Here is a 14,260-nt window from a genome sequence, read left to right as displayed (position 1 = left end):
CTCCAGGTTTCTGAGGGCCCTTCACCAAGGCAGCCTCAATGGACCCCCTCCCTCAGTGAGTCTACCTTGTCACCAGCTCCTGTTGCTCCTCTTCCTCTACCTGCTTGCTTGCCAGGCAGAGAGACACCAAGCAAGTAGGCAGCAGCATCAACTGCTCACCCTTCTTGTCGTCACTTTTGTCTGGGCCGGAATGAGAGGCAGATGAGCAAGCAAGTTGCAATGGTGAAGAGGAGGAGCATGTCTAGGGGGCTCTTCTCAGTGGGTTCCTGCTGGGGTATGGGCCGGCCACCAGCCAGCCCCCTCCCCCATTCATCTGCACCTCCTTCTAGGGAAGAGCCTGAAACACGCACTGAGTCATCAAGTGACAGGGACCAGAGGTACCCATGTATCCCAATTATAAGTGTACCTTTTTGTGGATTGTAGGCTGCTTGGGGAGATAATTGTGGCTGAAAAGGGGTATAGTGATCAACAAGCAAATAAATTGCTGTTATAAAGGCACAAGAGCAAGCCAGGGGGTGTTTTGCAATGCTGGTAGGGGAGGGCCTCCAGCCCAGCTGTGAAGATCCTTCTTGGCCTACCCAGATTCAGTCTCTTGAACCTCTGCTTAAAAAGTTCCCGTGTGAGCAAAGCACTTGCCCGAGTCCTTGGAGAGCTGCTGCCCAACAGAGAGAGACAGACATGGGCCGCAAGATGGATATGTTGCCTGACTCAGAATAAAACCACTCCCCACCCCATCACTATCCTAATATTTTCAGGTATTAAATTTGATTCCGTACCCCTGCCACCCCACCTCACCCCACCCAGCCTTCCTCCTTTCACCCCTATCTCCATGCTCCACACACAAGCTTTTCTGATCCTTCTTAATCCCCTTATAATTCATCCATCTATGTTCTTCACCCCCTCCCTGCCCCGGTATGACCAACTCACCAGAAAGGGACATGAGGACATTCCCAATACAGTACACCCATGCTGTACGGCTGTGGTAGAGCTTAGGGAAGGGAGGGAAAGAGGAGAAAGAGGTCACAATCCTGGAGGCAGATCACAATATTATTATGCAGGGCCTTTTCAGTGGTGACTCCTGTCCTCCGGCTCTCCCTCCCAAGGGAACCCTGCCAGGCGGCTCACTCACTGTTGGCCTTCAGACTTTTGGTTAAGGTATTTGCATGACTTTAAAGGGCCTCTGGGTGGGTTTGTCTAGCCAGGCAGGTTTTACTCATTTATGGCTGATTTTTAAGTGTTGTTGATTCTTATTGGCTGCCTCAGTGATAAATATATCATTTAATTTAATTATAATTTATCGTAATAACATTTTAATAGTTTCATGGGAATAATTGGAAAGGCTGTTGTAAGGTTTACAGATTAAATGTATGTGAAGCTCTTCTAACAGCAAAAAAGAAATGCCTATCCAGTCGCTAAGTGTGGGGGGAGCACAGAGGTGCTCCCTGTCCTCCACCATTGTTTATTATTATATGTTTCTTTAAAAACTCACCCTAAGATCCAGGACACCTGCTTGTTTCATTCATCCACCCTTGTAAAAGTTCACTTCCTGTTATGCCCATTTTACAGATGGGGCAAACTGAGGTTGAAAGGTAACCATGTGCTGCTAAGGCCAGCAGAGCCAGTCCATATCTGCCTCCATTGAGACTTGAAGTTGGACCTAGCCAGGCTCACAGTCTTATACCCCAGGGGGTAGGCAGAATGTAGATCTGGATCTCTTGGTATATCACTAATTTGTAGTGAACTGGCAAGGATTTCTGAATCCCAGTCGTTTAACAATAGCAGCAGCAAAATGACTCCCCTTCCTAAATTATAGTGCTGAAATGAGGGAAGCCCAGAGTGGATTCCACTCTGCAAAAGGTAAAAGGACTGTGAGCTCAGTTCAGTTCTGGTACTCAAAACAAATCCCTGGGCTCAGAATTCTTTAATTTTCAGTGTATATCTTTTGCACCAGGTTCCAGTTGGGTATCTCAGGGATCTGGCAAAAAGCAAACTGAATCCTGCAAGCCTGAAATCAACCAATCCATTGTACCCCATGTTAACCAATCCAGGATAACTACGATCCTGGGTTGGATATTCACAACAGTGTTGATTAGAATCCAACCATACACCATAAGCTACATCTCTGTACTTCACATTGATCCAGTATAGCAAGGGTGCATTCAAAGGATGAGGAAAAATTCAAACGACTTACTACCTTGATAGCAAGGTTGGCAAAGTGGTTTAAGGGAGGTAATTAATCCAGGTTAAGTGATTTCGACTCAGTATTTTAACTTTCAGCTTCCCAGCATTGCTATCAGATCCTGCTGGTCCTTTTTCTGTTTGCCCCCTCTCATACCAGACCTGTCTTTCAGACCCCTCCCCACAGTACCCCATCGGTCTCACCAGCTCTAGGGTGGGCTCTAGCTCACTCCGATTCAAGGCAAAGATCCCTTCTTCAGCACCCAGGATTAAGTGTGGTTCTGTAAAGCAGGAAGGAAATGCAGGTGGTAGTGGTGATGGGGAAACAGCAGATTGCTTGACTCATTTATGGCTTTCACTGACAAAAGATATGGTGATGGCCCCTGCCTTAGATGGTGTTAAAAGGGGGTTAGACATAGACATCTCCCCCTCCTTCATGAATCTGTCTTATCAGCAATTATGAGCCATGATGACTAAATTGAACCTCCATGTCCAGCAGCAATCTACTTCATAGTACCAAATGCTGGAAACAATGGAAGGAGGGCTATTGCCTTTGTGCCTCAATGGAAGGGCTCAGCAGAATTTGGAACCTGAAGGGATTGGGGCAATTAGGGCTATCCTAGACATGTAAGGCAGGATAGACACCCCAAAACTATGTATTCCCATTCCACGACACTATAAACATTGATGCAAATACATTCATGAATGAGGACTAGAATGTTGAAGCAGACAGAACACCGACAAGAAGCCCAGTGGAAGGACTTGAAGAGAGGGGAGTGATAACTCATCCCTCCCTGGGGAAATTGCCCCAACATTGACCTCTCCCCTCCTTGCCCAGCCCCACTCCTACCATTGGTATTTGGATGGGTCCAAGCAGTAGCCGAGGTGATGTGCAAGGGGCACTCGTTAAAAACCTTCTTGAAGAGTGCCCTGTCCTGGAAAGAGAAGGAGGCAACAGTCATCCATGAGGAGAGGGCGCCCGTGACAAGCACCCAACCCTCAACCACCCTGCTCTGTGCACCATCCTTGAGGCATAATTGCCCCCTGTTCTTATTTCACTGTATAGATCAACAATCCCCAGTTGGAGTGTTCACTAGAAAAAACCTAAATCATGAAAGCTCCCACCCTACGCCACTACCTGCCATGAGTCCAAACCACCCATGCCCCTATACAGGAGGCTGACCCGTTGTTCTGTGTGAGTCCCTGCAGGGTGGTCTTGCCTCTTTTTCACCAGCCTCTGCTAGAAGTCATTCCTCTGTGTCTCTCAACGCAGAGATGTGGCAGTGCTACGCCAGCCTTGAAGGAAACTGCCTGTTGCATTTCAGCATGAGTCCCTGCTCTGAGCTGGCCTCCTTCCAGATGATCTCCACGTTCTACTTCCTCTCTGCATTGGGTGCGATAGGATGATCCAGTCATTCTCAATGCAGAGATGCAGCAGAATCTCAGAGATCAGCACCATCATCAGAGGAGGATGCCCGTTATGTCCCTGTACAAGGCACCGCTCCTCAAGTCTGGGGGCATGATGTCAGACCAGTGACTTGGTCAGAAACACTGGGACAGTGGGCTCCTCTAGGGTTGTCTAACTGTTGCTCTTTCACACTCTAGTATCTTTTGTGGGCTCGTTTGCAAGGCTGTTTCAGAAGGAAATTGTTTTGGTTGCCGGAGTGAAGGGCTCTTCCTCCCCACTCCCCCCACCATTTTAATCCAGGGGAGGAAAAAGAATGCTCTCTGTCTAACAGAAGTTTGGGAAATACAGACATGGATGCTCAATGCACTCACTCCTTTCTGCTTCTTCTCTGGCTTGGGTGGAAGGATGGGCGGTTCGTCCATCTGTGGAACTGGTCGCAGTTCAGGGACTGCAAGGGGACAAAGTACAAATCAGACCCCAGGTGGCTGCCGTAGGCAGTGCTTGACAAGAACAGCCCATTTCCTCTTACAAGAGAACAGAGCATCTTATTTTATAGTAGGGCTGCATGTATTCAAATCATCTCTTTTGTTTACATTCCACTTGTTAAAACTATTTTAATTTGAATTAATTAATCTAGCAACTACCATGTACGTGGCCATTTCAAAGAATGAGAGGCCAGTTCCCCTCCCAAAGGGGCTTACAATCTACAATTGAACACAGTGAGATGAACAGGGTGATGAAGATGGGGTAAATGGAAGAAAGTGTGATAATTCAGTGACATTGGCCAGGCTGGCTGGAGATGATGGGAACTGTGGTCCAATTCATCTGGACAGCACCAGATTGGGGGAAGCTGCAGTAGGTTATGGGGATTGGGATGGAGGCGGGGGATTGTGCCAAAGGTTTCATGGGCAAATAACAACATTTAATTTATATGGCACTTCGGAGCGTTCAAATTACGGAATGTCCATTGTCTTGCTGTAACCTTAGACTCAAAAATGTGCGCTCCCAGAGCGATCTGACTTCCTCAAATAGAATCAAAACAATGCGACCATAATACATAAATATGAATTGGAAGATGATTTAATCGAAGTGGATAAATTCCCTTTGAGGGAAGTTTTTATGATGGTCCAGTTTCAGCTAGCAACTGCTTCTGTACTGGAGGGCGGATGTCGCAATGTTCTCTATCATTTGCAGGTTTGTGTCTGTTGAAATGACCCAACTGAGGATTAATTACATTGTTTCTTTTATTGCCCTCTATCTTGATATATAAGGGGTACATTTAGTTATTTTTAAATCACGGATGCTGGTCAGATCTCCAAAACATAGCAACTTGCTCAGAAAGTGGCTTTGGCCAAAGCCAAGTTGAACTTTATACCACATGTTTTAGACTGGTCTAGTAGTGCATAATGCACATTTTAATCTGCAACCCATTTAAGTTACTGTGTCAAGGCTTTGTTGTGGCTAATGGCTGAAACAAAGAAACTGAAGCAAAGCTGTTATAGTCATGACGACAACCCTGTAAGTTAAGTCATCATGATTATCTGCTGTATTTCTGATGGCGTTGCTGAGGATAAGGGAGAAAGGGTGGCTTGCCTAAGCCCAGAGTGCAAGGCGCATGAGGTGCAGACCCAATCCAGGCCTCCATCACCTGACCTCCTGCATCAGACGAGCACTCTGGGGCCACAGCACACCAGGCAGACTAAACTCTGTGGGCTGAGGGCACCCTCAAGGGCGGGGGACAACTTGTGGCCCTCCAGATGATGTTGGACTGCAACTCACATCATCCCACACCACTGGTTATACTGCCTAAGGCTGATGGGAGTTGTAGTCCAATATCTGGAGGGCACTTGCTTGGGGCAGACTGGACTAACTTGCCTCACTCAAGAGCCACACAGATCCCTGCCTCACCTCCTTGATCTGGAACCGATTACCAGCTCATCTTTACTCCTCTCATCTGCCTGTGGCCCTCTGAATTTCAGTCTGCCCCTGCCGGAACTAGACCCTTCACCCCGGCTGTAGCCTGTCTGAGCTGGGCTGAGACTTCACACCTACTAACTTCCTGCTAGAGATGAGAGCTTACCCCAAGACTTCCTGACTCAATCTTCTAGTCACGATGCTGAACCAGCTCCCTGAAACAGTATTTTAATCATCTTTTTAAAGCATGGAGTTCCCATGTGCTTGTAAGGAATCACAGTGCCTTTACACTAAGGGTGGGGAACCTCTTTAAGCATGAGGGATGGATTCAATTTCGGAAAAGCCCTTGGGGGCCACATTCCAGTGGAGGGCGGGGCCAAAGGCAAAAGGGGCAGATCCAAAATACCAGCATATTTTAGCTTAAAGCTCTTCCTGCCGGCAACTCAGCCTCAGGAGAGGCATTTCAGCCTTGTAGAAGGGGGAAAAACTGCACAAAAGCCGGGAAACCACCACATGGTCGGTGGTTGGGGGAAAGGGGATGGGGTTTACACTCATTCGCCAGAATTCTGGGAGGCAGGAGAAGTTGAGTTCTTGGTGAGCAGTTAGGTAGATACTGCCTGCACATTTCCCCTGAATGTCTCCTGAGGTAAGTGGGCTAGAGATGTTAATAATAACAATAACAATAATAAATGTTAATATTACTATTATGAAACTGACATGTCAGGGGAAGGGACCTGGAATATCCCTTGGGAAAGACAGTCACCACTCACCCCCTCCGGCTACAGCTCTGCAGTAACATTATTGCTAACAGCTTGCGTGACCTAATTTTGGGGCTCCTCCTCCTCCTCCTCTCTATTTCTGTACCTGATCTGGCAGTGAGGTGGGAGGCCTGGGCCCCCACCGGCGTAGCCTGCTGAGGGACCCAGCCCGTTGCAGGCCCGCTGGAGCACCGCCCCCGAAATATGGGCTTTGCTGGGCACCGCAGGTAGACTTGTTCCACCACAGTCTCGTCTGGTGAGATCCAGAGTTTGGGCTGCAAAGAGAAAAGTAGAAGTAGATACAGTTCAATAAGCGTGTAGTTTATTCACATGAAAAAAAAGCACACAGCAAGGGTCAGCAACAACTGGCAGCCCCTGGGCCAAATCTCACAATCCCCCCCCTGCCCCGGGTCTAGAGAGTAAGGAGTTGTGGCGCGCTGCGTCTGAGTCAATGGGGGAAACAGGTGACTTTGGGGTGCAAGACACACAGGACCTTGGCCTACTACTGCCCACTCTCTTGTCAAAGTAGATCTCTGTGCTGCTTTTTCCCCTTAGCATGTGTGTGTACACGAAGGGAGGGGGGCAATAACCTACTTGGCTCCCACCAGTGACTTACCTTGGGAGGCAGCGGGGGAGGGAGTTCAGGAGTTGCGTCACTGAAGGGAAAAATAAGGGGTCAGCTTCAAAGATGGGGATGAGAACCTGTTGCCCCTTTCTCACACAAACACACACACTAAAATTCTTCTTGTAAGATACCTCACTGCAGCGAAATGTGCCAAACCAAGACAGGCTCCCACCTACAAGGAGAAGTGAGAAAACAGCCTGGGCTCACCAGCTCCTGGAAGGCTGGGCCTACTCCCAATGAGAAGGGAGGGCAAAGACAGTTTGGGCCCTATGCACTAGCCAACGGACTTACAGCTCCCAATGGAAGCTTGTATTCCCTTTGCTGCCAAAGCAAACTCCACCCAGACTGCTGGCTGTTCTCTCAATTGCTGCAAAAGATTCTGGCTCTTTGAGGGCTGCCCTATAGAACATCCTTTACATTTTTTTCTTTGTCTCCTTCAACATTAACATTTGTAACAGTCATCTGCCCTGAGTCTTGGGGCCAAACTAAACATGATGTTTGTCAAGTAGTTTTCCCTTGCGTGGTTGATTCTCCGTTAATACATGGCCAACACAAGGCCTGCTGAGCCAGATGAGACCATGGCATTGCAGGGATGGAGGGTGCTTGAACTCTTTGCCCTCCTGCAATCCTGACCAGCAGCTTCCTCCTCTCCCCACCCCACAGCTGCTCTTCACAATATCTCACTGGTACCACGTCCAGTTTGGCCCTTATTACTAGGGTGGGATAGAAATAAATTACACAAAAGAATACAGACTCAGATTACTTGAATTAGAGCAGGGGTGCAAAGCCTCTTTCAGCCTGAGGGCTGGATTACATTTCAAGGAAGCTCTCGGGGGCCACATTGCAGGGGTGGCTGAACTAAAGGCAAAATACTAGTCTATTTTAGCTTAAAGCTCTTACTGCCAGTAACCCAGCCTTTCAACCTTTCAGAATGGGGAAGAAAACTGCCTCAAGGTTGGGAAACCACCAAGCAATCAGTGGATGGGGGAAAGGGGACTGGGCTGGAGCAAGAGGACCACAGTGGGATGCCAGGAGGGCTGGATTTGGCCCCCGGGCCAGGCCTAAGGCTGTGCACCGCTGGTTTAGAGGCTGTGGTTAAGAGGCACAAACAGGCCCTCTCCCTCCCTTGAAAGAGCCACTCCTGTTCCGTTGGTCCTGAGTAAGGTTTTCCCAGTATGCTCTGCCTTCTTGGCCCCTCCTTCCTTCAGCTTCCTGCGGCCCCTGCGCCTCTCCAGATTCATGTGTCTCACCATGCTCCCTGATCTCTTCCTTCTATCCTTTCTCATCATCACATCAGAGCCTTTCCTATCTCTAAGTCCTGTGTGAGGTTTTTCCCTAAACCAAATACACTTTCTTCTTTCCTTGCAGTAGCTAAATGATCAACAGTCCGTTACTGGCCTTCCCTTTAGCAGTGAGGACAGTCACCAGCATTCTGTGACATCACAGCAATCCAGCCAATGGCTAGGAAGATGGAACCCATAGGTAACAAGCAGCCAGTCCCCCTACCCTCACGCCACCATTATATAATATGTTTATATTTTACAATACGTGGGGAAAGAGTTACCTGCTTGGACTACATCTGCTGGGGCTGGAAGACAGGAAAAGGCAGGAATGAAGCAGTGGCCCCAAAGAGAAGAAAATGGAAACAAGAGTTAGAGGAACCATTTGGGTGGCCGCAGCTACAAAGTGGGATGTCACTACAGTGGGTTAAGAGCACCTGGGACTCGTCTGCCCACTTTTTCCGTGAAGCCTTTGGTGCAACCCCCAATTCTCCTGCCCTGATGTAACTCAGCCTAAGCACGTGCAATGGAAATGACAGCAGTTTGCCTCTCTGTTTACCCTTGCCTCCCTTTTCCTCCCCTTCCTCTGTCATTTTCCATTTCGAATGTTAGATTGTAAGATATTTAGGGGCAGGGACTTGTCTTCTAGAAACCATCATGTAACATGATAATAAGCCTACAGAAGAAAAAGGCAAGTACCTATATCATGTCTATGTCTCCCCCGCACCATGGTTCTAATAGCAGCTTTGGGAGGGGAGGTTTAGATCAGAGAAGGTGTGTGTGCGCACATAGGGAAGGGGGGAGAGTTAAATGACTCCTGCTCCAGAGCCACTGCTCCAGTCAAAATCAGAGTGGGGTGGGGTGGAGAGAGAAGCACAAATGGCTACATTATAGTACTGGGGGGGAAGTAGGAACATCTGGAAGTTGTGTTTGGAAAAGGACATTGTCACCTACCCCAAGCCTTTAGGACAAGGTTGGCTATATGGGGGAATCATTTTCTTGTGAGATGAGGACACTGGGGGCTTGTGATTGCTTTTGTAACATGGTTAACTTAGAACTGAAGAGACAGAGCAAGTAGAAGAGAGGTGCACTGGCAGGTAGCACCCCTGTCCAAGCAACATCAGGTCAGCCCTTTGGAGCTGCTTCTGCCAATCAGACACCTTTTAGCCACCCTCTCCAGCCACCTCCAAACTCATGATCACTCTAATGTTCAGCCCACCCAGGCAATCTGAATCTGCTTGCAAATTCCAGCATCTTGCAGTGGTTACTAGCCACCAAAGGCTATTAATTACAGCCATGGTCCACTACTCAGTCCCGGGCTATTAAAAACAAATAACTGAGAAAGTAGGGAGCATTTTGTGTGACCAAAGAGTGCATTTCTGACACAACCATAGCTGGGATTGGTTCTGGCTGTTACAGGTTGTACCCCAAGGCGAAAGAATCCTTCCATGGGAGAATTTGCCACTTACATGTCCACGTCATCATAATCGTTGTCTGAGTCAGTTGAGTCCTTCCTATAAAGCAAAGGGAAACAAGAGACACAATTGTGCTTAGTGAGTAGTGGTGGGCAAACTGACCCTGTTGCCATTTGGAATTGGATGATTTATGACCCTAGATGAATAAAAACCTCAGAAGAAAGCTCTCGTAGATTCCAAGCTTCTGAATTATGGGTGAGTTTTTGCACATGTTACCATGTGGATTGCACAAGCGCAAAGAAGAGAAATTAACTCATGGTGTCTAAGCACACCTGTACATGCACCACAGTTAGGGCTCATTATAGATACGGGAATTATGAACAGGCTGCAGTCATATCGCAGACTGGCGAATTATCAGTTCTTGTGGCGTCACCAAGAGCAACTGCTCTAACTTTCAGTCTCAGCCACCAAAGGCCTGGCAGCTGTGCAGGTGAGCCAGTGGCAGCCAGGCGCCCTTCCTCGTGCCCTTACCTGCTGCTAAATGCAGAGCTGCAGAGATGGCTGCTGGTGCCATAACCAGAATCTGTGGGGATTTCCTGCAGGCAGAAGGCAAAGACTGGAGAAACTGGTGCTGGTGCAGCATCCAGACTTTAAGTATTTATTAGCTTGGCTTCTCCCTCAACGGAAAGGCGCAGCTGTGGTGGTGTTACTGGCCAAAGTTGATCAAGGGCTGCTCCAGTGCTGGCTGTGGGATCCTGGGAGGTGCAGTCCAACACATTGGGATGGCACCCCGTTGGGGAAGGTGGCTCGAGGGCAGGAGTGTGAAGCTCAGGCCCACGGACCGAGTCAGACCCAGCTGGGGTTTCAATCCAGCCCTCCGGGGGTTCATAAATAGCCACCGCCCTTTCCCTCAACCACCATGTGGTGGTTTCCTGGCTTTTCTGTGGTATTTCTCCCCATTCTAAAGGGTTGAACTGCTTCTCACAGTTACTGCCAATAAGAACGTGAGGCTAAAATATGGCAGTATATGGGAGGACCTTTGGGCCTGGCCCGTTTGCCTCCAGCCCCACCCACCACTGGAATGTGGCCCCCAAGAGCTTATCTGAAATTGAATTTGGGTGCCACACTGAAAGAGCTTCTGCACTCCTGCTATAGGGTTTGGTAGCGCAGTGCACTCTGGATATATCTACACTACAGCCTGGAAACTGGTTAAACAGTTATTCCCTCTCCCCTGGGAATGAGTCACTCCACAGTCTCCCTGCCCCAAAATGTCTGCAGACTGGTAGAAACACTGTCCTCCCAGTTATTTTGTAATTATATCCTATCTCCCTCCCCCACAAAACAAGGACACACACCACCCTAAGGCTAGCAAAAATAGAGGCCCCAAGGAAGAAAACTACAAATGGGCAGAACACGTGGAGGGAGGAGGGAGCAAAGTTGGAGTGGGACACTTCCACCTCTAGGAAGGCCTCTCTCCGAACTGCAGTTGAAGAGGGTGAAGGGACAGGGCCCATCGCCAAAAGATGTATCCAGGGAACTTCTGGTGCCACTGGCAGGAAAAGAGAGGCCAATGAAAGGAACTGCTTGCTCATTTTGAGGACCAGAGAGGGGGGCACGGTGGCCCCACAGAGAAGGAAGGGCGAGGAGGTACCGTGAAGCTCGAGGATTCCAGACTCCGTCTGTTTCTGAGAGTGAGGCCGAAATTATGGGCTGCAAGGAGATTAGAGGAACAGGATTTAGACCAGTCACTCCATCGGGGGGGGGGGAGTACTGGGGAGGGGCCATAGGAGGGGTCCCCCCTACGAGGAGAGGAAGTGTGAGTCCGATTTGCAAAAGGTGGGAGGCTAATGGGGAGTAGGGGAGAAGCTAGTAGTGCTGGTTTCACAAAGTCCAGGTAGCTGGGCAGGAGGCATTTGGAGAGCAACGGGGCAGACATACCCCTAGGACTGGCGCATCCAGGTGAGCTCACACCCTGCCGCTGGCTGGAGCGAATTCTTCGGGGCACAGGAGGTGGAGGTGGCTGTGGCCAAGAAAACAGCGGGTTACTTGGATGTGGGTGTGTGTGCGTGGTCTGCTTCATAACCCCTGAAGCATCAGCCATCCACTGGTCCCACTTAGGGCCTTGGAGGACCCTGCCCTTTGCCAGCCCAACAAGCATCCCACTGCATCAACCACGGTGGCTTGGCTTAGCAAGACACAGTCACTGTTAGGGATGAATGAGAATTTAGTTTCAGTTTGCAAATCACTCAAAAAAATGCCCCATTCGCAACCCAGAATGCAAATGGGAGAACATGTTCTCAGAAATTGTTCATAAATTCCCGAACCTCTGTGTGTGCAAAATGCGCAACTTGAAAAATACGCAACTTTTGCCATTTGAACAGAAAAACAGGTTGCGAACGAGAATGGGAGCGAGCTGAACCATGCTTTGAAGTAAAGTTTGGAGAATGTCAGCGCTATTGCGCATCACTGTTCCCCAGCTGAATGCTGGCTGAGGTGCTATTTACCATGGACCAATGTGCATCATTTGACAGTCTGTGCAACTGGCTCAACTGCATAACATCTTGTGTAGCAAGTCATGGCTTCCCCACCCCACCTCCCAATATCGGATAACTGTTGCGTTATCTGTAGCAGCAAATACGGAAGTTTTGCTTCAGAGATAAAACTCACAAATGTTTGTTGCATCCCTAATGCAGCCCAGTGTCAAAAGCTTGAGGGGAAAGTGCAGTGTATTGGGGGAGAAAGGCAGACTCCCTATCACAGACACTGATTGGACAATAGAAGGGGCTTGTGGGTGACTGAAAATGCATCCAGAAGGATTTAGCAAAGTAGTAAGTGGCAGCCCCGCACTCCTTTTCTCACCCTTCTCCAACCTCATCTCATCAGTTCTCACCTCTTGTTCCTCTTCATCTGTCTCACCTCTACAGCTGGTGAGTTTGTCAGGATTATGCAGTTTCTCCAGGAGGTCAAGGGTCAGGCTGCGTCTGAGCCCTGGCTGGGCGACTAGCTGATGCTGGGGGAAGAAAGGGGTCAGTTGGAGGTGGTTGGATCCCAGCTTGGAGATAGAGCCACACAAGCTGGAGCAGGGTAGTTGTCTTTCTAACATATGCTGAAGAGGCAGGCCACTGAAGTGCAGCTTGTCTCTTCAGCAGTGCAAGGGCAACTTGAGAGAAAAACCCTCCCTGGTTGTAGTTGCACAGTTCTCCCCCATAAGTGCGGTTTTGGAAGCCTTTCAAGCCCTTCCACCTCAGGAGGCCTTAGTTTTAAGAAAAAGTGGTGGTTCATAAACAAGCAGAACAGAATATTGGTTCTTGCTACAGCACCTTTTGCAAACCACCAGCCACAAAGCATCTGTAAAACGAGTTAGCTAGGCTCAGAGTGATTTGAAGATGGCACTGCCAACACTTCCCTAGAGGAGATCCTGAGTAGAGAGGGTAGCGGGGAGATGGTGGTACTCACGGTCAGCATCTTGGAGGCACTGGGCCGCTTCTTTGGGTTCTTGGTTAATGTCACCTTGACAAAGTTGTGGAAGGCTGGTGTCCTGTGGAGACAGTAGCATCCATGGGAGGGATGTTTGGGCACCAGGGGCATCAATGCGGGGAGTCTGGCAACAGGACCCAGGGCGCTTACTCCCGACACCACTGTAGGAGTTTGCCAGAAGCAAGCACTGCTGGACTTCCCTCTGCTGCTCTTCAGTGCCACCGCTGCAGATGACCAGAGGGCTATACTGCAACTACCAGCTCAGAAGGGGCCAAGTAATAACAAGGGGCTAAACGGGTCCCATGGGGTCTTATAATGCTTCATTAATTCTGGGCAAGCTCCTTAGCTTAAGCAGCTTGTTGCTTAGGTATTTGGGGAGCTGCTATCAGTCTTGCATCTGCTTCTTGTCTTCCTGCCTCCCCATTCAACTCCCTGCCAGCTCCAGCAAAGGCTCTGCCAGCAAGAGAAGTTCACAATCAAGGCCATTTTGCCCATGCTATTTTTCTCAAAAGTAGGCTGCCTCTGCCAAGCTATGGGGACTGCACATGGTGATGGCCAGTCACCAGAACACAAACTTTGTTACAGTCCTCAGCTCGTTCACCCTCACCACAACCCTGCAACTTAGGCCAATGCAATTCCCATTTTGTAGATAAGGGCAACTGGGGCTAGCATTTGGTTTGAATAATTGGCGCAAGGCCAGCCAGCGAGAGCAGAGAGTGACTCAAACCCATTTCTCTAGAGTTAGAACAGCAGCAACCCAAAGCTCAACCCACTCATGTTGGCTCTCAGGAAACCCAACAACCCTGAGTCCTACTTCCCACATGGCCCTTAAAATCAGCATATATTTAAATATGCCTCACATAGCCATATGTATCCCATTTGATCATTCTCCAGCAATTTTGTGGAGGAACAGGTGGCCATCTTGGCCAGCTGTACTATGTTAAGATGGGTTTGACAGGAGAGGGTGAATGAGACTAGAAAGACTGCTTAAGGGCCCAATCCTTTGCATGTTTAGACAGAAAAAAGTCCTACAACTCCCAGCACTGCCCAGCCAGCATGGCTGGCTGGGGAATGCTGAGAGTTGTAGGACTTTTTTCTGTCTAAACATACATGGGATTGGGCCTGACAGCTCCTTAATGGCCAGTGGCAAAGCATGACAGCCACATCTGTTGTCAGGGAAATTGCAGCAATTTCTAGACTGCCCA

The 14,260-nt window shown here is 49.0% G+C and overlaps 1 protein-coding gene across 4 annotated transcripts in view; it reads right to left on the bottom strand.

Moving 5' to 3' along the window:
• The window catches only part of MAP4K1 (mitogen-activated protein kinase kinase kinase kinase 1), a 50,875-nt gene that overhangs the window by 8,694 nt on the left and 27,921 nt on the right, over nt 1-14,260 (bottom strand). For all 4 annotated transcript variants that reach the window (XM_084814880.1, XM_084814881.1, XM_084814882.1 and 1 more), the window contains 13 exons: nt 13,035-13,116; nt 12,469-12,588; nt 11,517-11,598; nt 11,230-11,288; nt 10,110-10,174; nt 9,633-9,677; nt 8,448-8,471; nt 6,875-6,914; nt 6,365-6,533; nt 3,958-4,034; nt 3,029-3,113; nt 2,383-2,459; nt 928-988 (listed from right to left, as the gene is read on the bottom strand). In XM_084814880.1, the coding sequence (XP_084671006.1) occupies nt 928-988; nt 2,383-2,459; nt 3,029-3,113; nt 3,958-4,034; nt 6,365-6,533; nt 6,875-6,914; nt 8,448-8,471; nt 9,633-9,677; nt 10,110-10,174; nt 11,230-11,288; nt 11,517-11,598; nt 12,469-12,588; nt 13,035-13,116 (986 nt within the window). The remainder of the gene's footprint in view (nt 1-927; nt 989-2,382; nt 2,460-3,028; nt 3,114-3,957; nt 4,035-6,364; nt 6,534-6,874; nt 6,915-8,447; nt 8,472-9,632; nt 9,678-10,109; nt 10,175-11,229; nt 11,289-11,516; nt 11,599-12,468; nt 12,589-13,034; nt 13,117-14,260) is intronic.

This window comes from Heloderma suspectum, chromosome 10 (genome assembly GCF_057233095.1).
Source record: "Heloderma suspectum isolate Gila_16-S chromosome 10, 16-S_ref, whole genome shotgun sequence".
Classification (NCBI taxonomy): Eukaryota; Metazoa; Chordata; class Lepidosauria; order Squamata; family Helodermatidae; genus Heloderma; species Heloderma suspectum.
This window is presented reverse-complemented; position numbering and strand designations above follow the sequence as displayed.